The 26,024-nt window shown below is 43.8% G+C and overlaps 1 protein-coding gene across 1 annotated transcript in view; it reads left to right on the top strand.

The window, feature by feature from the left end:
- The first annotated feature begins 253 nt into the window (after nt 1-253).
- MUC2 (mucin 2, oligomeric mucus/gel-forming) overlaps nt 254-26,024 on the top strand; it is a 181,177-nt gene continuing 155,406 nt past the window's right edge. Inside the window, exons 1-7 of the mRNA XM_069223137.1 lie at nt 254-365; nt 615-876; nt 10,169-10,283; nt 15,303-15,393; nt 16,221-16,330; nt 17,981-18,197; nt 23,287-23,412. Of these exons, the coding sequence (XP_069079238.1) occupies nt 290-365; nt 615-876; nt 10,169-10,283; nt 15,303-15,393; nt 16,221-16,330; nt 17,981-18,197; nt 23,287-23,412 (997 nt within the window). The 5' untranslated portion in view covers nt 254-289. The remainder of the gene's footprint in view (nt 366-614; nt 877-10,168; nt 10,284-15,302; nt 15,394-16,220; nt 16,331-17,980; nt 18,198-23,286; nt 23,413-26,024) is intronic.

Here is a 26,024-nt window from a genome sequence, read left to right on the forward strand (position 1 = left end):
TGTTGAAAGGGTAAAATGTCCTAGTTTATGATTTACCATTAATTGCAAGACATTGAAAACTACACCCTTTTGCCCAACTGTTCGTGTTAAATGCCATTTCACAAATATAGGAATGTCCTTTCTGTTTGCTTTTTAGTTCTCTGTGGCATTAACGCCTCCCCGAGCTCGGCCACTCCTTGCTCCGTTCTCCTCCCTTACAGATTTCGTTGTAAAAGGAGCATTATAAAAGGAGAGAGTACTATGCAGGAACAGTTCTGGCAGCTCACTCCCCCATCCTTCATCAGCCACGATGGGACTCAGCGGGGCCGGTCTAGTCTTCCTATGGCTGGCTCTGTCTTGTGCCCATGGTGTGGAGATAATAAAAGGTAAGCCAGGGTAGATGGCTCAGTAGGGTTGGGAAACAATTACTTTAGAGACCACAAACCCTCCTTAGGCAGTGTGGAAGGAAGTATGCCAGAGAAAGATTTAGATGCCGAAAATGATTCTTTCAAGCTGTCATGAGCAAACAGGGCAAAATAAAATGTCACTCGTCATTTCACTCCAGAAGAAACTGGACTGTGTGGGATGGTTGCTTTTGTCTTAATATGTACTTTTGCTATGTGTGTTCTGCACAGGAAAGGAACGTAGCCATGGCCACTATGTCTGCAGTACTTGGGGGAACAACCACTACAAGACCTTCGACGGGGACGTCTATCAATATCCTGGCACCTGTGACTACAACTTTGCCTCTGACTGCCGGGAGACCTATAAGGAGTTCTCAGTTCACATCCAGCGCGTTGGTGGCATGGGCCACCCCCAAATCGACAACGTTGTCATTACCATCAAGGACGTGACCATCCTTCTTAAAAGCCATGTCGTGATTGTCAACGGTGCAATGTGAGTTATCCATCAGGACGAGGGGATACATTTATCTGATATAGAAGCAATTGATTTCTGGCTGGGAGGAGGGAGTTTGTGAGATGCCATTAAAGGGTAGGAGGATGTGACAATAATTCTGAATGTATGTATGGTGGGTTATATACATCACAGTGCTGCATATTATTTCAACAGATGCAGACGTGTTTTCAGTGGAGACATTTGGTATATGTGACTTCTAAAAAGCACACCACGTATCTGGAAATTTTTAAAAGAGAGAGTTCGTAGTCTGATATGCATAAAGTGGCTATATCTTTTGACTAATTCAACTGTCACATGTGTGTTTCATCTTTGACTTTCATGCTCTTGACCAAAGATTGAGGGCCCTATTTGGAAACGGAAGCCAGTAGCTACAGAGCAGTGGCGATGCCTGGATAGCTGCTGTGCATGCTTACTGGGCATGCTCTCAAGCTGTGGTATGGCGAGTGAATGAATAGCTTAAGTAGCACGCTTGTTGAATCTGTGACACCAGCGTATGTATGTATAAATGACTGTGTGTGTATGTAAGTGCTATTTACATAGCTTGAACCTAGCCAAAAGGCAGTGGAGTGCTGTACAGCATCCAAGGCAAGCATACAGTCAACGAGTGACAGGGAAGGTAGAAGAGAAATGGATTGTGACTGAATTGTGATGTAGAGTTCATTAAAAGAAGAGAAATGATGAGGCAATCAAGTTGGGTGCCAGTGACAGTATATTCTAGTGGTTTTTAACCAATTAGATGCTACTCCCACCTAAACTTAGTGAAAATCGCAAATTCATTCCAAGAGTTCACAAAGTTGTTAAGGTGTACAATTTAAATCAACACTAACTCGGGTTGTGTGTAATATGTCAGTGTGAAACAGTCATTAATTTAGATCCATTGGGGTAATTAGCCCTTCAGATAATGCTGTGAGGTTGAGTGACCTTCTGATGGGGATGCATGTCTGTAAGCATGCCACACATTTGTCAGTCTGTACAAAATAACTTACTGGGGCCAACAGGTTTGGTGAGGAAAGGACAAAAGTAGTGGAATTGGGTAGATCACTGATTCAGGGTGAGCTGAAATGACCAAAGAGAGTCAAAGTTGTGATATGAGAAAGAGGGTAGTGTGAGCACTAGCCACAAAGAGTTGAATCTTCTTTAACATAGAAAAGATTCATTGGGGATCTAGGTAACGTTTTAAGAAGAATGTTCAAGCGCTTGGAAAGTGAAACGTGGGATTCCCAAACATGCAGAAGAGAGGAATGCTCAAGATCGGGAATACTTACTTCAGACGACAGGAGAGGTGTACTGATAGTATAAAAAAGACTTTGGTCTCAACCTTTTTAAATATTGCTGAATTCAAGTTCTGCTGCTTAGGGCAGTTTTCAGTAAAACAGATGCATGGGATAGGAGAAAACAGGAATCAAGCATATCCATGTAACACCTTCCCAGAAGGAATGGGATGTTCAGCACGCTTTCTTCTATTGTAATCTGTATTTATGTGCTTGTTTATGTATCTCGGAAGCGAAATGAAAGTTGTTGTCAGTTGGAGAGGAAACAGAGAAGGCTAAAAACATCAACACCTTCTGTGTACAGAGAATTCAATGTTTTTGCAAAGCAATGCATGGTGCCTGCGGATGGGCTGTTTAGCTGGGGATATATAATCATAGCTCACACAGCTATATCAAAAGCACAGCTATTTAAAACCTTTTTCGAGCTGCTATAGAAACCTAACATAAATAAACTAACCAAGGTCTCGTCGGAAACCTCTCTCTGGATAAAACAGTAGTCTATGCTTGGACCAGAAACTCACAAAGCACTGGATCAGATTCAAAACCCTTATGTGGGGCATTGTGGTGGCCAGTGCAAACATGCTGCTCTTCCATATATACACACATACACAACTGACCGAGTCGATTGAGCTCATATCTAATTGGGCCTTTCATTTCTGTGCCGTGGTACCAATGAGATCTAGGCCGCTGCCACTCAGTATCTCGAGTAAGGATGCATAGAATACCATATTTTTGTAATTTAAATAAAATATTCATCACCGACTATGGAACAGAGTAGTTTATTATTAATTATGGTTATCTGACTCAGCCTTGAGGAAAACCAATTCTCACTATTTAGTTTTTAAACAATAGACATGAAAATATTTTGCAGAGGTCTATCCCTTTACAAATTCTGATCTCAGAGAGGGTATATTAGTCATTCAAAAAGTCCGGCTGAAGAGATAGCATCCGATGGGATTTCAATTATCCTGTTTACAGTAATATCCACTAGTATAAAAGTTAAAGATACCGTATTGTGTTAGAATAATTATAGGAATTAAAGTCCAACGTTACTTTCTTCTTCATATATTTACTGTTGGAAAACATTGTAACATTATCACTTCTCGATGACACAAAAAACAAAGTGATGGGTGAAATGCTTGGATTAATCTCAACCACTGGTCCAGTGTTTTTTGCCCGCCGTGCCATACAAGCAGAGTCCAGCTGTAGGCAGATCAGACTTGGCACTGCTCAAATAGGAACAGGCCACCCCAAGTTCCAGGCCAAGTCCCATCTAGACGGGAACATAACCAGCTTCTCTTTGCCTTTTATTTTCTTTGCTTTCTTACTTCTGATCTTCAATGCCAAAGTCCTCACGGAAAAATGTTTCAGCATTTTGACCAGTAGAACGTAATGTCACAAACGAAGGGCGTGATAGTCACGTTGGAAAAAGGGAAGGTGCAGTGCTTAATTTGTAAATTTGCCAGGGCCCTCGCCATGATCCCACCTCATCATGCACTGCATACTGTCAGCGCTGCCAATGGCAGTGCCAACACAACTCCTAACCACCTAACCATCACACTGGTACAAGTGTGACAATTCATACTGTTCAGGGACCCCAAAGCTATAAGAATGGCTTAGGTGGCAGGTAGTTGTTTATGATGTATATTGCATTAGTAAACAGCTATTGTTCTGGTCGTCTTTAAATTACAAAAAACAGCGCCACCATATGGCACCTGTCAAGTGCCGGTGACAGCGATTAAGTGCCAGTGTTGAATTTGTAAACCACCGGCTCAAATTAAGTACTGGGAAGGTGTCGAAAACTGAAGCCAACGTTATAATTTTTTTAAATTAAAAAGTTTAAATAAAGCATAGTTTGGTGACATCTTAGTACGACACTGCAGAAAATAGACTGCGGTTGACAAATAAAACAAAAGTAGCTGTGTCATCTATTTACACCAAATTGGAAAGTGACTGCAGTTCGTTGTCATAGCACATTAACTACACCACGATCTTCTGGATAACTGCCGTTGCACCATGAAATTAACTTTGCAATACGGAGTTTTTGTGGCCAAATCTCTTGAAAATAGAAATAAACAAAAATGCACACCAGTCCTCAGCCCTAAATGTCATGACAATCAGGTGAGAGAGAAAATTCAGGATCCTGACATGGTCTTGTCATGAGTGTATTTCAGAGTCTATTTTTTTCTCATTAGTTAAGCAAGTCGTTGGTATCCATCGTTGACGCTGATTCTACTTCTTGGTCTGTGAGTACAAACCATGAGTTTATGAGGGCGCGGCTCGGAAGTCTAGGCCCTGAACTTGGTCGGCGCAGGAGTTTATCTAGCTGTGATATATTTGATTCTACATTCTTCCTGTCCAGGAAGAGATGCTGACTGCTTGCTATAAGTTAAGCAAGCCTTTTCTTTGGCACTGATGGGCTCTTGGTCTAAATGGGCATAGTATATATCCGGGTCACAGGTCGCACTCAAGCTCCTCTCAGTACAGGACTCATACTTCCCTGTTCTTCAGCAGCTCCCTCAGAAGAGATCTCTGGATTGGGTGGTGATGGAAGGCAGCCAAGCGGATAAAATGTCGACTGTGGACCTTACACAAGTCCTAGTCACAACTTCCAGACTTGAACACATATGATCGGGGGCAACAATATCTTTATATTTCTCTGTGACCCGGTCTCTTCGTTTGCACAAACCTGAAATGCTTGCAAATGGACCCTACGTTAAAAGTGGTGTTGTTGGTCACTCTGGGATTTAAGGTGTTTTGTTGGCTAAGGCGACATACGCTGCTAAATGCAGTGCCCAATGCCAGCATCTTAACACCCAGCACCTGTTGTGTAACCTGCTAAACTGGTTTGTGTTAGGCATGTGTCCAATGACTTAACACCCATACTCAGAATGTGATGTAGTGGTGTTTGCTTTCTCCATCATCCCGATTAAGACTCTGTTAAGTCAGACGTAGCACAAACCCAATCAGAACTGAACACTGACAGATTCCCACCTATGTACTCTGTGACAATGACGCTTGCAAAGATTGTCACACTCGTTCATCCATACAAGATGAAATACATCTCTTCACATTTGTGGGGTGAGTCCCAGACTTGTCTGTAGACCTGTCTCTGGTGCAAGAAAATTCAGAGCTCACACAAGAATCGTATTTTGCCCTATGGGCACTCCTTTTCTTCTGGCAAAATGACCATTCAAGGCATCTTTTGAGATTATATAGCTGCATTATGGTATTTGTGTGCAGCTCATTAAGGCAGCTGCCTACAATGGCATTAATGTGGCCTCGTCCTCCAAACCAATGTACTGGAAAATAAAAATGTGGATGTAATGAAAATATGGGTATTTAACAGAGCGACTAAATCATGCAGTACACTAGTTGTTAGTGCTGTGACAGAAAAGACCCACCGATTTACAAATTTCAGCTGAGAAGCAGCGCAGTATTTCCACTCCATCTGTTTGCTAATGTATGACATTTTGGGAGTCATTATGACCCCGGCGGTCGGTGATAATGTGGCAGTAGTACCACCAACAGGGTGGTGGTACATACTGCCACATTATGACATTCGCGGGTTGGCTGCAGCCAACCTGCCAATTTACCATACCGAATGCCATGGCGGTAGCAGCCACCGGGCCAGAGATAGGAATCTCCAGTACGGCGGCCACTATTGTACAGCCGGCGGCAACATGACCCTGCCTACCGCTATGGTTTTCATGGCGTTCGCAACGCCCCAAAAACCATGGTGGTAGGCCCTCCCAGTGACAGGGAATTTCTGCCCTGTCACTGGTAGGAGGTTCCCCCAACCGGCCAACACTCCCAGACTCCCCTCGCCCCCCTCCATCCCACTATCGACGCTACTCCTTCTGATTCTCCACGCCCCCATTCATGCACGCCTGCAGACACACACCACGCATACACACACTCACTCACACAGGCATACATGCATTCATTCACACATGCATCCATTCATTGTCGCACACATTCGTACACACATTCACACTGACACACAGACACGCATTCACATTTCCATTCATACAGGCATTCTCACACATGCATACACACACGCAAACAACACTACATACACATTCACAGTCACACTCACACATTTATGCAGACAACCCCCACATAACACAACACCCCCTCATCCCCCCTGTCGGAAACCCAACTTACCTGTATCCAGGGGGTCTTCCAGAAGGGGATGGGACATGGAGCTGCTACCGCCAGCAGCACACCACTAGGCCGTACTATTTTTCATAATACATCTGGCAGCGGTCTACTGGCGTGGCGCTGCTGGTGGTAGCATCGCCACCTTAACACCATCCGCCAGTATGGCCATAGCCGGATTTCCGCCCTTCTTATGGCGGAAATCCATCTGTAGTCATAATTTGGCAGACGGATGTTAGCTGCGGCGACGGTCTTTAGGCACTCATTGCCGCGGCGGTAGGTGGAATTTACCGCCAATGTCTTAATGAGGGTCTTTGACTTGGAGTGAATGTTTCAATGCAAGTAGAAGCCTGGAAATAATTCTGAAACTGGTCACATGACCCTGACACAGCAGGGCACCAAGAATTACCCCTTTGCATCTATGCAACAGGCACATGCATAGCATTGTCAAGACCTCAACATCGGCCCCTGTGGTCCCTGTGGCACAGGAAAATCCCCAGCCATTCAGGCGACCCCACACATTTCTGGGAATCTCTATTCAGCCAAATACAAGTAGATATCTATGAGATATGGGAGACTCAGTGGTCCCAACTCACATTCTGCAGCCCTCCCATCATTTAATGTTACACCACTGAGCACTGTACCTGATAAACAGGAAAGGTGCCTCACTTTCCCACCCAGATGAGGATCAGGTATCTTAACTCCTGCACCTAGTGTTGCTTTTGAGTTCCAGGAGAACCAGGATTGTAAATGGTAAAGATGGACTGGATTACCTTTTGGATCTGCTTGACAGTCTTTCCAAATTACTTTCATGTAATGCCTCTACTTCCCCTAACATGTAGGATATATAGAAAGCAAAATCATCCCCCTTTTGTCAATGTAGTCATGTTATCACGAACCATATCACAAATACGTGGCATCGGCATGCACACTATTTCACCTCCAAAAGGTATAACAACATCCCAATTGCAGCTCTTCCTTCTTCCAGCTACCACGACCAAAGAAGTCGGTCCTCAATGTCAGGTCCCTTATGAAACCTCAAAGAGGTTTAGAGCCTTTGATCAATAACGAGTTAAATGTGCATTATTCAATTTGAGGAACATTTTCACACATTCTAGTGCAAACTCTGTTGTCATGTAGTGTACTATACCTTGCCCTATATGGGCTACTGCATGAGTAGGGGTTAAATTAACCTTGGGCTGTTCACTTATAAAGGCTTAAACTTTAGCTCTCAGTGGGCACTCTTTCTGCCCTCATGATTCTGAGGCAGCCTTTCTCTTAAGGTTGGCCAATCATCACCTGGTTCTTTCGCTCATGCCTACAGTTTTCTTTCTTGCTACCTGGTTTAGAAAAGGTCCTAGATTGCCCCATGGAAGCTTCTAAACTTGCGAGGGTCTAGGGTCTCTTTCCACCAGGAAGCTGTGCCGCGTACCCCCACCCTGACCTGGTATGGTCTGCAGCATGGCCCTTATATCACTGTCTTTCCTGGATCTTTTTGGGGATCACATTCTTGCAGCCATATAGATCTATGGAACTGTGAGGTCTGCAAAGCTGAAACTAGATGTTCCTTCCCTATATACACAGTTTTCTATAGGGAGAAAGGGTCACTGGAACTTTTTACGAACACTCACCTGCAATTCACCCGCCCTACCTGTTACATATCCATCACAGGTCACCCTTCAAAACTATTGCTCTGAGGCTTCCCTAAGTGCTTCCATTCCTTAAACTTTCATGTGTCCAGCTCTCACCATTGATGAATTACATTCCAACAAGTTGAATTATTCAGCTTCATCCAGGTTCCTAGAGCCTAGGGCCCCTCCCATGGTTTCCTTTCAGGAAAATGGGATGCATTTAAAAAAAAAGCTTTATTTAAAAAGCAATCACAAACATGCTGGTCTGCTGACCCCAAAAGGTTACCATCCCTGGTAAGTGCGGCCATTCCCAAATGTGTGGAAAATTGAAGGCTGCCTCACAAATATGAATGAAGCAGGTCCCTTGCGAAACATTTGCAAATCGCAAACACTGTCTGAGACACTGTTGTATCAGCTTTAGAAAGTCGCAAATTGCGAGTCGTTAAAAACCACAATTTGCGAGTTGCAAAAGCTGACCATTTTAAATTGGCCTCATGATTCTGGACAAAAGTCAGTGCTCAAATCCTATTTGAGGGTTATAATTAATTCCCTTGTCGTTAGGCTGTCGTTGCAATGAAATGTAAAAATATTATTTTGCAATTTTGAATTACGAGGGAATTTTCAATATTGTACTATTAAGCTCATCAATCAATTGATGCCTTGCAGTGCAACCTTTAGCATATACTGTTCGGACAGAATATTCATATTCATATTTAGAAAAACACAGTTAGGTTGACATTACAGTAGTACTGCAAAACCAAAAAATCAGATACTGTGATCGGTTAAGTGGCAAAATAATTTTCATCTGTTATGCCATCATAAATAATATCTCCAATGGAAGGATTAATGATGAAGCACTGATAATCCAATTAGCAATGGCATAATGGAGTACATCAGTCACAAAATGTTGAAACATGACAAATGCACAACTCTTGGCACCTCTATTGTTATAATTGATTACATTATGAATGACAATTAACTGCATTAGCAACAGCGCTTGTGAGACCTCTGAGTAACAGTGGTGGGTTGTGACATTCCTATGCTTGCAGCTTCAGTCTCACATGCATGAATTATTACCATGCACTGATAACTGGCCTCAAGATGGCTCACTCACAAGCATTTACAGCTGCAGATCTGTTGAAGAAAACTGTAGTTACCAGCTGATTAAAGAAGTCTTAGGTGCAGGTTGAACTTGCAGCACTACGCAAATAAGGGGTCATTGATGCCTTAGGGATCTGGGACCCAAGTAAAAGTTCAAGCAACACTGACAGGCTTTCCTGCCTAATCCTTCTATTCTGTCCCTAAGAAACACATGCCCAGTTTGAGATGGCAAGAGGACTATGGTATGCCCAAGCTGTCTAGGATCCCCATGAAACAGCTGTGCCATAGGGCTATTCTTGGCAGGACTCCCATGTCAGGTCCTCTTGTTTACTTAAGGCTTGACTATATCTACTTCTCCCAGGGCGTTTGCATTTCCTTTCCTTCACGGATCTCTAGTAAACCTTGTGCACACATCGAGGAGCATCTGGTATATGGACGGAGGACTGCAGTCCCCAGGACCGAAGCACATCCTGAACGCAGAGTTATATGAGTGGAGGCAGCGCTAACTTCCTTTTTTCCCTCAAGTTCCTGATACAAGGGAGTCGTAGACACCACTGAGGACCATCATACCCAAATACTTGCAAATGCTACAGAAATTACCATAACGTGACAGCCTGGCATTGAAAAAACACTTTAAAGCAAATTTACATCTTCATAACAAAGAAACGTTCAATTTTGGTTGAGAGTGGGTTGGGGGGGTTTGTAAAGTATTCGGAATATTTCCTACTTCTGACCATTTGATAACATCTGACCTAAGAGATTTAGCGAGTCAAAAGTTCCCTGAAGTTGGGCCTTTAGGTTCCAGTAGGTTTTATAAACATCATATTCTGCTGAGGCCTCCCGTCTTACCTTAAAAGGGAAGCAAGGTCAACATATCATTAATTCAGTCTTGATGGCAGTTGCATGTCTCAGTGTGTGGCCAAGCGCTTTCTTGGAATTTCGGTCTCTCCGATATCTAGTGGCTAGCAATGCCCCCATTACCCAAATAAATAAGGAAAGTCTGTACAAGTTCCCGTGCTGTTTATATTACCTTGTTTTCTTGCATTAACAGTATCTCCCTTTGTGTTTACTGCAATGTCTCAAGCCTCCTCTGTTTTTCTCCATTAGTGCGAAGACACCATATTACAGCTTTGGGGTGCTGATAGACAAAAACGATGCCTATATTAAGGTCTACGCCAAGGTGGGACTGGTCCTGATGTGGAATCGGGAAGATGCCGTTATGGTGGGTATCAAGTTCAACAGGGTGCCTGTATTTTTGCTATTTGATGATGGGATTATAGTACTTGATCTTTTGCCGTGGACAGTTAGATTATTTTGTACCGAGCAGTTATCATTGCTAGTAACATGATACTTTACTGCACTGGTACCATGCGTGAATAAATGAATGAAGAAGTGTGAAATTATTTACTTAGCATATTTGTGTTGTTTTATCAGTAACTGTAAGACAGAGAGCAAAAGGTGAGGATGGTGACAGTTGTTCCTGTGGGGCCCTCACTAGAGCATTCTCATTGACGGTCATGTCATAGCTGCTTGAAGACATTTAATAAATGTACCCTGACTCCCAGTCCGAGATTACTTTAGAGATCTGAGGATGTTGGAAGATCCAGGTGTTAGAAAGCTTAATTTAAAAGGTGATGGTAGATCTTTGTACTAAAAGCTGTCAAAAAACAATATTAAATACACAAAAGGCGATGGGTGGAAGCTTGAAATAAATCTAACCACTGCCAACTACTCTGGGTAGCATTCCAATCCATAATTCTTTTTTTCACCATGCCACCTCAGTTTGGACCCAGCTATATGCAAATCAGTCTCGACCCTGCTCCAATAGAACAGTCCAGCCCAAACTGCCAGGCCAGGTCCTCCCTAAATCAGAACATAAGCAACCCAAGACTTAGTTTCACCCTGACTGGGGCTCATTGGTCACATGTATCTTGGTTCCAGTGGCACAGTGAGCCAGGGACACACATCTGAGCATACCCTTGCCACTGAGGGTTTTACATCAAGCACACAAAAGGTGATGGGAGGAATTCTTGCAATTTCTAACTACTAGTAATAACTATAGCATTCCAAGCCATTGGTCTTTTGTTCTTAATGTCACCTCAGTTTGGATTCAGCCATATGAAAATTAGTTTTGACTCTGCGCCAATAGGGACCATGATGCACCCCAGTGACAAGTCCCAATCGGTGTGAAACCATTCGTAGGTAGCTTGTGTTCTGTTTCAGAGAGATGTGGCTTGGCAGTTCAGGCTGGACTATCCCTAGCGGAGCAGTATCAAAAGTGATTTGTACGTGACTGGGTCTAATATGAGGTGACTTGGTCGATTAGAAATGCTACCTTGAGCAACTATCAGTGGTTAGACAAGTTACAAGCATTCCTTTAATCACCTTTTGCGTGTGTAAAATCCAAACTAACACTGGATTAGGAAGAGTGAATGGTCATGCAGACAGCCTTTGTCCATAAAATTGCTGAAGATTTTCTCAGTCAGATATCTAAAATACTGTTTGCAAATCACTAGCACTAACAAAGAGATACATTGCAGAGACTCATTAGGAGTGGGCAGGTAATTCTTTCTGGTAATCCTGGGTAACGAGGACAAAGATAGCTGGGGGGGGAGTGAAGTTATCAAGTATTACATTTGGGAATTTGAGGACCCATTGAAAAATGAGGGATTACCGGGGATTTAGTAATTCCATTCCAGGATCTCCAGGCTATTTCACATTTGTCCATGGTACATGACACATCCTCCACCTACTTTTAGCCAGGGACGTCTCCAAGTGAAATGCACCAGATCCTCAATGGTCGAGTGGAGTTTATAAATTATAAAATCGCTGGTTGCTCATTTTTGCTGAGCAGTTGGAATTAAGATGGTGGTCTTAATGAACCCCCCAATCTCCTGTATATGTTACACAAATAAATGTACTGAGTATTAGCACTCAGTACTGTCAACCAATGCAGTTACTACTGTATTGTAAAGATATACTGTCCAATACAAAGTCATTTCAACAGCGTTACCATCTCCTGCTGTTGAAAATCAAAACCGTAGTGTACACACCATGCTATACTACACTGCCCAAACAAAGAGCACTACCACAGGCTACCAAAACAAGCTGTTTAATCAAAGGCAACTCAATCAATTTATCACTGTGTAATGTCAAAACCAAGATCACTTGCAGAGCAATACCTTTTCAAACAGTAAAAAATTAGGACTTTTCTCACAAATTGTTCCATCAACGTTTCTAAATGAAGCTCAGGTGCACATCATTGCTGCGATCTGAATGAGGTGTTTCACCTGTAAGAAAATATAAAAAAGAAGAAATGTACAAAAATATCATGCATAATGCATAAAGGAGATTAGAAACAGAATGGAAAAAGAAAGACGAGTGGGTAAAAGAAAAAAAGGGGTGTGAGCGTTCGCCCAAATAAGAAAAAAAGGGGAAGTAAAAAATGCAGTTTGTTTTTCCCTCTGTTTTCCCTTGTTTTCCTCATGCATTCAATTTACCTTTGTATTTTTTCACTTCCCTAGCTTTTCCTTTTATGGAAAAGTCCGTTTTAGGTCTTTCATGACAGCGCAGCTGTCTCCACGCCTTATTGTTATTAATTTGTTAAAGAAACGTAGCACAGATTTGGCTCCATCCAGAGAAATATTGCTCCCTGACCTCATTCTATTGAGTGTTTGGTGTATGATTCCACTTTCCTAGAAGTTCATCCCTTGAATGCATAAGGAACTGTTTTATATATGAAATGTACAATCACTCGGTATACTCTTTGTCATATTCCATTCATTACATTGAATGGGCATTACATACAGAAAGCAATCTTTTTTTAGGTGTTTTATCTGACGTTTGTTAAAGTCGATAAGGCAGGCTTTAATCTGAAACATTATGAAAGGTACAGGATAGACAATGTAAATAAAGAATATTCAAGATAAATCTCTTAATGCTCTAAGGTAAGATATAGGCAGATACTGCATTATTTTAATTTAGAGATGTATTACAGAGGCACTCCCTATATTAATACGAATTCTGTGTTCAAGAGGGAAAAATGCCAGCTAACTCGTGTTTTTTTTAACACAATTTGTGGGTGCAACACAGGTAAACAGTATAGTACAGTGGCTACCTATGTTTGCATGATTTGAAATATTAAAGCCAGACCTATTGCTTTGGTAATATTTAGTTCATTTTCAAATGTATTAACAAGCAAAAGTTAACAAAGTAATACACTGGGAAGTAAATAAAGTAAAGTGTTGAGGTAACACCTACATGACAGCTGCACTGGCCGTTAGGGTAATGCCTGCTTGACAGCTGCACTGGCAGCTGGCGTAATATCCGCATGACAGCTACACACTTAAAGAGTAATTTGACTTATGCCTGACACTGAGAGAAAGATTCAGCAATCATGATACAGTGATTGATGCTTTGCCTAGCAGATGTGCCTTCTTTGTAGCAAATTGGTGGGTGTGTCTTTAGAAGCCCTCAACCCTACATGTTCTGGGGTATTGTTCCCCGTAGTTCAGGGCTGGACTACGTGGGCTCACAACAGCTCTTTCTACCTTCAGAAAGAGTAGGTCTTCGGGAGGAGAGGTTTCAGGGCAGTGAGTATTATCAGCAGAACAAAACATCAATTGTCTGGAAGGTCACACTAATTGGCCAGCTTATGGAGAGTTTGCTCTCTTTTACTTATAGTTTGTGACTTCTGCTTCTGTCATCCATCAGCATTTCTGGACAATCTGAGCAGACGCATAGCTACAGTGGTTTGAAAGGGCCAGACAAGTGATTCTGACGTCTGCAGGCAGCGTAGAGATCTGGAGATTGCCAGTTCCTCCTCTGCAAAGTAAAACCTGTCAGCATCAGGGTCGCAATGGGATCACAATTTGGTCTAGGCACTCACACAAAAAAGTGGCCCTCATTCCCAGATCTTCCCTTTCAGCGATCGCCATTTGCTTAGCTTAATTGAACTAATTTTTAGAGGAATGTTGTTACATTAAGAATTTGAAGATTTAGAGATGTAAAGTTGGTGAAATCAAGAAGCACTGGCGTTTGGCCAGGCTGGCAAGGTGAAATAAAATGGCCACAACCACATATCTGGCTAGGGTTCCCATCTGGCTGTTTTTCTGAACAGTATGACCAGTATTTTAATATCCTAGCTAGAAAATCATCCAAAGCCGACATTTTTAACTCTGATCGTTACATACTTTTAAAGCAAACCTAATACGAAAGCACATTCAAATGTTTTGTTAAAGGTGAGTTAAACCTAGACAGAGCTGGAAAAGCCAGTTAAAAAAGAATATGGATGCTTTTATATAATAGTCCTTATTTATCATAGCTTGGACCTTTGCAGATTCTGGCCTTTATATTTTGTTTATGTGGTTTTATGTAACATGAACTTGGCTCAAAGGCATTGGAGTGATTTACAGAAGAACTAGTTACAATACACAAGATCAAATTCCTTGACTCTAAAGTAGTTTACAGACTCTATTTTTCTCTCTAGGAAAGGAGGCCTCACAGTGAGGCCTCTGTACAAAGGCACACTACCCACACCTAGGTCTAAAAGACACTGGACCAAGGTGACAACATCTGCCCCCAGCAAGGCCTCTGTATACTTCCTCCTCCACTGCTCACCATCGCCAGAATATGTTGGCCCAGAGGGGAGGTGTCAGGGAAACAACTGCTGCTTGTCCCAGTTAGACATGTACCCCCACTCCTCACCCCCAACTGCGGTGAGAATAGACCTAGGGCCAAAATAAAACATGGCTCCCAGACTGGCTCAGGTGGGAGGAGGCATGGCTGATTCTGGGCCTGCCAAACTGTAAGGCTCTGTGAGAAGTTAATGGGGATAAAACCAGCCCACATGTGACCCCAAGGCACTGGCCCGTCACCCAGTTCCTGACTGCCCATCTTCGCGATTTGATCCTGGTCAGCATAGAATAATGAAAAATGTGTTGGTTTTTCTTACCATTACATTGATGCCATGTCTGTTGGCTCAGTAGACTAATGTATCTCCTTAGGAGTTTGTGCTTGACCTCTTGGTCACAGGGTCAAATCCTGCAGTCTGTCCAGACTTTGATCCTTCTGAGATTGATAAATTGAGTACCACTGAGGTGGCTGATTATAAAGGCCTCTTATTCAAGGTCAGGATGCCCCATAGGGTGAATTTGTGCCTTACAAGTGTGCATCTTGTGATGATGATGTTTCTTCCGTGCAAACATAACCAGTGGTCATTGTTGTACCCTCCTCATCACAGCTGGAGCTAGATGCGAAGTTTAACAACTCCACGTGCGGCCTCTGTGGAGACTACAATGGACAGCAGCTCTACAACGAGTTTATATCTGAAAGTAAGTGGATTCACACTATTTGTATGAGCTGTAGACAAGATGATGTTTCATCTATGGCAAAGAACAAGGGGCAGGTGAAGACAAGAGAGAGAAGTTAAGAGATTGGGAGCAAGAGGGTGGTGCGCAAGGTGGAAGGAAGAGAGGAGAAAACTGATGGGAAAAAAGAATGGGGGCAGAATGCGACGACGAGAGGGAGGGATGCATAAAGACTTTGTCGGTAGGCAAGGCACAACATCTGCACAAGGTGTAGGAAAGTTAAAGAAACATACAGAGACATAAGATAGGAAGAAACAGTGGGCAAAAGTGGCCAAAAGGCAGGATAAAAACAATGCTTCTATGCTATCGGGGTAATAAAGAACAAGGGACTACTCTTAAAGGGGGGAGGAAAGGCGTTGGAAGAGGGGCTCAAAAAGACAGGGGATGGCATGAGTAAGGATGAGCATCGCAGGGTCCAGGGGGAGGGAGTAATGGGTAATGCACAAGTGGAAGAGGCTTGACACAAGCTAGAGAAACACAGTGAGGGAGGCAGGCTGACACTGTGTGAGGAGTAATTTAAATCAGAGACATGGAGGGGCCATTGAAAGGAATAGCAGTAATAGTTAGTCAGGAATCAATACCCTATAATGCCATTCCCTTTTAGGAAGACACTCACGTGCGAGGCTATGACCTATTCTGAAGCTTAAACTTCGATTGGTTTGCTTCACTCATTCGCCTTTATCCCTCTACGCCCCAAGTCGCTGAAGTCACAAACATCAGCTAGAACGCTGGTGAATAAATGCTGTGTTCGTTGTTAAGTGTGGCCTGATGTTTGTATTGCCCTGTCACAGACCAGCAGTATAGCCCCATCACCTTCGGGAACCTACAGAGGGTGAACAGACCAAACTACGAGTGCGTGGACCCAGAGGAGGCACAAGGCGGAACCACCTGCACGCAACACGTAAGTGGTCTCTTCATGTTTTGACAAATATGATTAATTGCTTACTCTTTTGCAGGTCGGAAAGCAGATCAAAAATCCTTTCCTTTGCACAGGAAATCAGTTTTCGAAGTCTCAGGCTTCCCTCTTCAGTCAGGTTCAAAAGCAGTCTTAACCTGTCACATGTATATCATTTGCAAAGCTCTCTTGGATGTCTCGCAGTCAAAGACAGCGGAGCTACAAAGCAGTAAAACTAGAGCCCCAGCTAAGTGAGTGGGGGATTTCTACAGTGCTTAAAAGGGGCTTTGCTGTCACTTACCAATAGCAACAGAAAGCACAGAGACAGAACAAAACAAATATGAGTAGGTCCTAATTATATAACCATCTAATACTTTTGGAAATATGAAGCAGATTAAGGAAATCACTGGGCAGTTGACCAGCAGCGTGGTTTCCCGAAATCACTGTGGTAGCAGCAATGGGCTCACTGGGTTTTCTACCACTGACAACATCCTGGGATGTAACAACACACAATGTTTGAAGCAAAGTGACATCACATAAAGCGACATTACTGTCCTTTGATTACAATGATGTCACAGAATATTACCAACACACTTCTTTTGACTTTGATGACCTCAAGGGAGATCAGGAAAGCAAATAAAGTAATGTTACACCAAGTGTGAAATATTGAAAACATATCCAAGTTTCTACCGTTAGTGCAAAGATTGATGACCCCAGATACAGCGCCATGATAAACACACATCCCAGAATTAACGTTTAGGAGAAGCATACCTATAATATATATATATATATATATATATATATATATATATATATATACACACACACACACACACACACACACACACACAATCATATAAATGTTTTATATATGTGCCTCATTTGTCTTTATTTATTCATTGAAAGAATTGAATCTCAGGCATAGAGTGCTACGTAAATTCAAAAAAGGAAGTAGGGAACGCTGGGTAATTCTTAATGTTTGGGTAGTATATATATATATATATATATATATATAAATCCAAATCAGCGTGGATGGCACCGTGCTAAACCTATGCTTAAAAAGACTGCTAAAAAAACAGACATATACTTTTTACCCCTCCACACTACCTATCCATGAGCCCTACAAACACCATACTAGCTGTACACTACCCACTTTTAAGCCTTAAAAACGTCTCCCTACTCCTATACAGTACCCATCTCTGAAACCTAGAATCCACACACAATTCATATACACACCAGGCGTATGAACCCAAAATACTTCTGACTACGCCTAAACAGTATTCACCCCTAAATCCTAGAAACCCTTTAAAACCCTATATACTAGCCAGCTAGCTCTATATATACACACACACAAACACACACATACATAACGCTAAAACATAAGACTTTTAACAATTAAAGAACAACAAACATATGAAAAAAAGGCCTGCCACCCTGCAATGTAAAATGCTGACGACTTACCAAAGATGTAAAGACTCCTCATAGCCTTACCTGTAGTGTAAGGACACAGTGCAAAATCTGGGAAGTACTAATATAACACCCTCGTTGAGTGTGATTGGCACTTCTTTATCTCCTGGTCTCCCTCTATGGATAGTCCAAGATCTGGGAAAGGTAACACTTAGTACTGAACTGTCTCCTGGATATGTTTCCTTTTAGCGCCATGAGTGCGAAAAACTGCTGACCCATCCAGCCTTTGCAGATTGCCAAACACGCCTGAACCTGGAGACCTACATAGAGGCCTGCATGCAGGACATGTGCACCTGCAACAAGAACCAGGACACTTTCTGCCTCTGCAGCACCATCTCCGAGTACTCCCGCCAGTGTTCCCACGCTGGTGGCCATCCTGCCAATTGGAGGAGCGACCAATTTTGTCGTAAGTACTGGTAACCCTACTTCTTCGAAGAACTCTGACACCCTCCATGCAGCCATAGGAATTCTAATTAATGATGTAGCACGTGTTATTCGTGGGCACCTTAACTGCGGGAGATTGTGGAATGGTTGGAATTTATTGTGGAGTTTGGTCTGGTGGCTTTATTGATAACCTTCTTTCCAGAGAACAGGATTATAATCTCGGCTCTGGCATTTGGCAAAAAAAAAAAAAAAAAAAAGAAGCCTTATTCGGAGCAAATCACTTGATTTCTCGGTGCTTCAAATAGTAATTATGCATATTGGGATGCCAAAATATAACAGTTCTGTCCCAAGTATATGCTTCCATCGCATCATGGTTTGTAGTGGACCAGATACTACTATCTACACACACAGTTCTGTGTAAGGGAAAGCCAGCTGCCTCTAGCAGCACAATAGACTTATTTCCAGAAATGCCCATTCTAGGAAATTCTGGGGCAACAGTCCTAATCCCCCTGCACAGGGAAAACATCGCTGTCATCAGGTAACCAGAGGGTTTCCATCAGCAGCGGAATTCACGCGCGCTCAGTGATCACTGCACGTGCTTCCCAGGACCACTTTCACCTGGCAGTCCCGGAAAAGCAACAAGACTGATTGCTATTCACTGAGATCTTATTACTTATTCAATTTCCGGCAGAAAAATCAAGGCAGGGAAACAAATGCGCACCTACTGGATTACAGGCCCCTTGCACGGATATCTCCGGTTTCCTCCGGCCTCAATGCATTCTTGGGTCGATTACACTTCGGGATTGTTTCTAAGTGCAGTTGGGTAAGGCTAGTGCTGGGTAATAATGCCGTGTGAAAGGTTAAAAGGCTAATCAAGGGGTTTCTCTGGCATATTTCCGCATTCTTCTTTAGTCTGCATGGAAGGCGCTTCTCGATATCAAATATTTACAGTAGATTTTTTTGCATTTCCTCCTGCTCTTGCTCTTACACACATACGACTTCAGCACATGGGAAGGTGTAGAACTGTAAGCGTTTTCTTCACCTGTTCTGCAGTGAGGACAGTGCACAATAAGATCACTTGCCCACTTTCAGAATGCAGCACCTGGCGTCGCCAAACTTTGCTGGATTCTAGAGTGGCCTTAAGACAGAACGTTTGCCATACGTCGCAAAGAGGCCAGTAATTATTACTATTATTATTATGATCGAGGCTTCTAAAGAGCAAACAGCTACTCACACAGGGTTTCCCTTTGCTGGAAGACAGATAGGGCTCCAAAAGAGTCCAATACCTTAGAACAACCAGGTCTTCAGTTGCTTCCAGAAGGAAAACAAAGAGGCACATCTTCTCAAAGATAACGGGAGGTCGTTCCATAGCTTAGGGGCCAGTGTCATTTGGAGAGCAGTGCCCTCCTCTGCGTCTACTTCATTTGCTGGACTCCACCTAGTAGCAGCATTGAGAGTGTAGAATAAGTATTGCATCTGGAGATCAGAATTGCCTGGTGCGGAGCCTTTAAAGTACTGCCTGCACTTGCGGCCTTTATTGTGGGGCCACTGCATGCATCATTGTCTTGTTTGTTGTGAGCAGGTTCACTGATTGTGAGACCCCGCATGGCCCGCTTTTGTTGAGTGTGTCTCATTTTACTTGTGCGAGACTCAACTGCATGCTCATTGTGTGTGGTGCTCGATTCATAGGTTGCAACCCTTGGAGGTGGGGGTGCATCTGGAGATGTGCCGCATTCTACTTTTGTGGAACCGCTGAACTTGTGTCTTTGTGTATAACCCGCTTCTCTGCTGTGACTCAAGTCATCGCACACCAGAAGGTGTGTCTCATTCAAGGGAGGTACGGAATTGGAGTTCCTTGTATGTGACAGGATTGTCTGGTGTGACTTAAGTCATCGTGCACCAGATGCTGTCATTGCATTCTAGGGAGGTATGGAATTGGAATTTCTTGTGTGTGACCGAATTGTCTAGTGCGACTCAAAGCATCACAAACCGGATTGCAAGGCAAATTCCAGGGAAGTACAGCATTGGAGTTCTTTGTGTCATTGTGCAGAATTGTCTGGTGCAACTCAAGTCATTGTGCGCTTAACTAGTGCCTTATTTTGGGGAGGTACTGCATTGGAACCCTTTTCATGTGTGATCGAACTATCTGAGGTGACTCAAGTCATCACACCCCAGATGCTGTGCCTTATTCCAGAGAAGCACGGCATTGAACACTTTACGTGTGGGATCAGAATCATCTGGCACAGCTCAAATCATTGTGCACCACATGTTGTGCCTCCTTCCCTGGACATACGGACCTGGTGCATCTTCATGTATAACCAGAATTGTTGGGGGTGACTCAAGTCATCATGTTCCAGACATGTGCCTCCTTCCAGAGAGGTGCAGATATGGTAACTATTTGGGTATTCAGGTGTGTGGCTGGGTTGGGCGCTGCTGTGACTAGCATGTGGCCCCAGCGACCCTCCCCCCCATGCTTTGCAGACCTCAGAGTCCACCTCCCGATTGGTGCATAAAACCTCCATATGTTAACTGCTGCCTGATCAGCCATTATCTCTGTCTTCCCCCACCTTGTCTTCAGGATTCTGAGAAGTGTTACATCACCTGTGAGCAGCCTAGTGTCCGGGGAAAGGTTGCTTCATCTCCAGCTCATGGGGGGTGGGCCAGCAGGAACTGGTTGGCAGGTGGTTTGGGGCCCTGGGTGACTGCAACCAGCTAAATATCAGTGCATAGTATTAAGGTGCTAGGAGCGAGTGCTTGCAAGTGTGTGCGTGTGTGTGTGTATGAGCCACCTGATATCCGTGGCACCATTTAGTGGTGTGGAGTGAATGTAAGGGAGTGAGTGTGGGTGACTGGTAGAACAACCCAGTGGTTTTGCCATGCATGTAATTTCTTGCCAGACGCCTCTCATAGTTGACAGTGAGTTTTACTTGTGCGGCCCAGGGCGTGGAGCTAATTAAAAGTGTGGCATGTCTTAGTATGGACCCTGCAACAATGTGTTATTTTATTGGGGCAACCTCTATAGCGGGTCCCATGCTGATGTTTGGCAATGCATGAGGGTGCTGGGACAGAAAGTATTATTTTTCTCATGAGTACATACTGTTTACGGTGTTTAACACTGTTGGGCCCAGTACTGTGAGTACTAATTCTAAATGTAATTTACATGGTGATCATGCTGTGTAAATAAGATGTGTGTTAAATACAAATTTTACTCACGTACACCTCATGTAAAGTCTCTTTTGTGACGCTCAGTGTAAATGTTGTGTGGAAGTGCTGTGCCATTGCTTTACACATTACTTCTCTGATAAGCCTGACTGCTCTGTGCCAAGCCCCCAAGGGTGAGTACAGCATGTACAGTGAGTGTAATCACCCACCCCTGACAGGAGTGGTAGGTTCTGCCTGGCTAGTATCTCATCTCAGCCAACCAGAATGTGCCGCCTCCAACAAAGACCATGATGCAGTATTCGTAAAAGATATAAGATCGATTGAACCATAACCATAGCCATATTGGCCTCATTGCTCTTTAGGCAGATACTGCGCCCATTAAAAGAAAAAGAAATGACCCACCTGATGAAAGCAGGTGAGTGCCTGAGTGAAATGCTGAGCAAAACATGGCAAAAAGAACATGGATTTTGCATATTATTCCTTTAAAGCTTACAATAGGGAATGCTATTGATAATTTAGGATGTTGGGAGTTACTAGGCCATATTCCTGTCCACTGTCAGTAGACTATGGGGGTCATTCTGACTCCCGCCGGCTGCGGTATCCGCAGGGCCGGCGGGAGCCGCCAGAATACCGCTGCGCGGTCACAAGACCGCCGCGGGTATTCTGGGTTTCCCGCTGGGCTGGCGGGCGACCGCCAGAAGGCCGCCCGCAGCCCAGCGGGAAACACCCTTCCACAAGGATGCCAGCTCCGAATGGAGCCGGCGGAGTGGAAGGGGTGCGACGGGTGCAGTTGCACCCATCGCGATTTTCAGTGTCTGCATGGCAGACACTGAAAATCATGGTGGGGCCCTGTTACGGGGGCCCCTGCAGTGCCCATGCCATTGGCCCAGGGGCCCCACGACAGCCCATACCGCCATCCTGTTCCTGGCGGCCAAAACCGCCAGGAACAGGATGGCGGTATGGGGGTCGGAATCCCCATGGCGGCGCAGCAAGCTGCGCTGCCATGGAGGATTCCCCAGGGCAGCGGAAAACCGGCGGTACACCGCCGGTTTTCCGTTTCTGACCGCGGCTGTACCGCCGCGGTCAGAATGCCCTTGCGAGCACCGCCAGCCTGTTGGCGGTGCTCCCGCGGTCCCCGGCCCTGGCGGTCCATGACCGCTAGGGTCGGAATGACCGCCTATATGTCAGAATGACATACAATAACAAACTGTGAGCTGAAGGGACAGAGAGGGACAGAGAGACTGCCAATGTCTTTGTATGCATCTTCTGTAGAACTGAAAGCTTCAGATTGCTTTAGCGCAATTTCCCACAATTCCTACAAAGCTCACTCTTTCACTAGCAGAAGGAAGATTTGGGGATGTTTCCTGAAATAGGATTTACTAGCAGATATATAAACTCAGGAGGGGTCTGGGAAGAAGAAGGATTAGAAGGAGCATAATGCTGCAAGTGACAGTCACTCAGGACCGGACTGGGAACCCATAGCAGCCCTGGCAATGTTCTCAGAACAGCCCACAGGTCAGGGTGTACAAAACCAGCTGCAAAACCAGCCCCCAGTAACAAAACCAGCCCCCACTATTGTAAAACCGGCCCCACCCCTCCAGCCTGGCCCTGGTAGTGCTGAGTACACTGCTCAGTGACCCCATGCGATTAGCAAAGGAGAGTGAAGCAGAAAGAGACCACAAACTCAGTGGTCACTTGTCACTTGGGTCAGTGGTGATATGGACAGACAAATTTACAATAGTTGTCCCATCCATTGATAGTGTATCTGCTCTCATAATTATCTACTAGGGCAGTCAAACAGAGAGGGTTGAGCACAGCCATGCGATAGAAACCCCTTCTAATAAGCTACCCCTCAAAGCAATGTTTGTAGCTGATGCTTGAATGAAGACTCAAGTCCTAGTGCCTCAAACAAATGCAGACATTCACAAGATCTTTTTTGTGTATTTCAGCCAAAGAGTGCCCCAAAAATATGGTCTACCTGGAGAGCGGCTCGCCATGCATGAACACGTGCTCCCACCAGGATATACGTAACCTCTGCGAGGAGCATCACATGGACGGCTGTTTCTGCCCTGAAGGTGGGTAATTTTCCTGGACACTGGTGACACCTTGAGGATTCCTTGCAAGTTGACAAGTCCCATCTCTGTGCTGCTGCTCAGTCAGGAGTGGCTCCTTCATGGGGGGGCAGAGGAGCGTCACCCCCTTCATGGGGGCAGAGCAGCGACAGCTGAAACACTTTTATCAAACAACGAAAATAAACTTTGTTTTTTATCGTTGTTTGGTAGAACGGGTGGGGCCACAGGGGGGACGTGCACAGCACTCCCTCTCAAAGCGCATGCATGTTTGGCCAGCCGTCTCGGGCTGACCAAGCACACATGCGCTGTAGGCTCTCTCCTGCACAGCAACACAGTTGCTGGGCTGGAGAGAGCCTGCACAGGCTCCCAGTCTGCCAGGGAGTGCCCTGGCTGGGCGCTCCCAGCCAATCCTGACGCTGCTTTTTAGCATGGAATCTAATTATTTTTATCGTAAATGTTAGAAGACAAAATGTTTGTAGTTGGAGTCCCCAAAGCAAAACCCAACAAACTCCTTTGGGCAAAGACTGTTTAAGGCATGGGCAAAGTGGGCTCTGTCTCGAGGCTCCTATCTTTCAGGGGGCCCATTGATAGAACCAGCCTTGTTGTGCAGAGTCTTGCTCTGAGGACATTGAATACTTCTTAAACATATTGTTTTAAATACTGTTTTCCTTTCATTTATTTTAATGTGGGTGATGTACAAGAATCTATTACAGAAATTTAGCAGTGAAATGTTGTGTTTATGTTACATGCACCTGCCATAAAAAAAGTTTATTTTAGATCAAAACTTGGACCACCGAGATTATTTTCAGAAATTTTAGTGAGCAGCTGCTGCGGTATAATATTGAAAACGCACACCCCTATCCAGGAATATTAGATGTAAACACATTTAGAATTTGGGCAAGGGATTCTGCACTCTCAGTGACCTCGCCAAAGAGGACATGAAAGAACTGAAATTGGACCATAAATTCAAAACTGTTTCGAACAGGGGCCCCAAAATATGTTTGTCCCAGAGCCCCCAAAACCCTTAAGATGTCCCTGTTTGGGATCTTCAGAAAATGCAGACGTTTCTGTGGATGTGGAGCTGCTAAAATGAAACCAGCGTGGAAACACCACATGCAGTTTATGTTTGTTGCACATCTTTCTTTCTCCACGTTTTCATGCATCTGTGCTCACTTTTTTAAAACATTTCCCAGATACACTTGCATATTCCTCTTGCCCCCCCACACTTTTTACTCTTTTTACCACATTTGTTCCTGTTATTTATTAGAGAAAACATTTTTTACTTAGCTATAGAAAATCTGTAATAATGCATCTTGCGAAATTTTGGATTCCATATGTTGGCTTCGATATTTGCCTGCCTCAGTATTCTGAATTTAAAATGTAGGGTGCACATTGGCCACTAGGAAGACTTAAATTAGGATTAGGTTGCAGGATGTGATAGCAAAGGCATGTGAAACTAGAGCAAAGTGACATAAAGGAGAGGGAGAGCTAGGATATTCCTGTTGGAAATGACATTCATGGATCCTGAAGATGGTATTTAAAGTTATGATGCTAGAACATGCCACTCTGGAGTACGTATGTTTCAACTAGAACTGGTGTGTTCTGGTACAAGCATGTTGGCAGATGAAATAGGGTTTTGAGTTATAGCATAGGACTCAAAGATGGAACAAAAGGGCTTTTTTATAGTTTGGTGGATGGGACACTCTGTCAAAATGTGATGGCTATCATTCCTGTTGTTTTTCAAGAGGCATAGGCTACATTGCTTCTGTAATACGGCAGACAGGACATCCACCACGTTTGTCACAGAATATCCCATCCACCAAACTCCATATAAGGTCCAAACTCTTTTATTCTAGAATACTTTTTTCATTACGTACAACAGCACAACCGCATGGTAGAACTGTGTGTTACGATTTAAGCACCAGATTGTCTGCGGCTGTAAAGGAAGTTTGATAAAATTGAAGAAGTGTGTACACATGTACACACCATTTGAGACAGGCTGGTATATATGTTGAAATATTTTTTACCATGTGGATAAGTATGGAAGATAGGTAGTCAAGCATGCAAGCCAGTGCCCCATCAGAAGGTTGATGCTATCAGCTCAGTCCTTGGGTAACTTCTCATGGTTCCAAATGCCAGACACAGAATCCCGATGAACCACATGACATTACACACTTTTTGTGAGGAAGGGGCCAAGTGACAGATTCTAATTACAACAATGTGAACACAAAAAACCAGTCAGACTCTCAACCCCCAATGCAGATAAATAAAACACACTGTCACAAAACAGTGACTACTGAGAAAGTCTACATCCCAAAAGACAAGACAGTGCCACTATTTCTTTTTTAGCTAGGAAATCGTGTTTGTTCATCAATTGTGTGCAAGGCTTCATTATATCTGTGTGGGCCTGGGAGTAAACAAGAACATGTCTCCTATTTACCATGTGTCCCAAATAACACTGTTGGTAAAACATTACTAATTCTTAATCATTGCGTTTGTTTATAGCACTTGCATAGCTCACATGCTGGATTTGTGTGCAATTGTAACGCCTTTCTAACTGACCTTTTCCGAATAATTAATGTTCTCGGATTGTGCTGCGCATGTACAGATCGGCA

The sequence above is a fragment of the Pleurodeles waltl genome, chromosome 3_1 (assembly GCF_031143425.1).
Source record: "Pleurodeles waltl isolate 20211129_DDA chromosome 3_1, aPleWal1.hap1.20221129, whole genome shotgun sequence".
NCBI lineage: Eukaryota > Metazoa > Chordata > Amphibia > Caudata > Salamandridae > Pleurodeles > Pleurodeles waltl.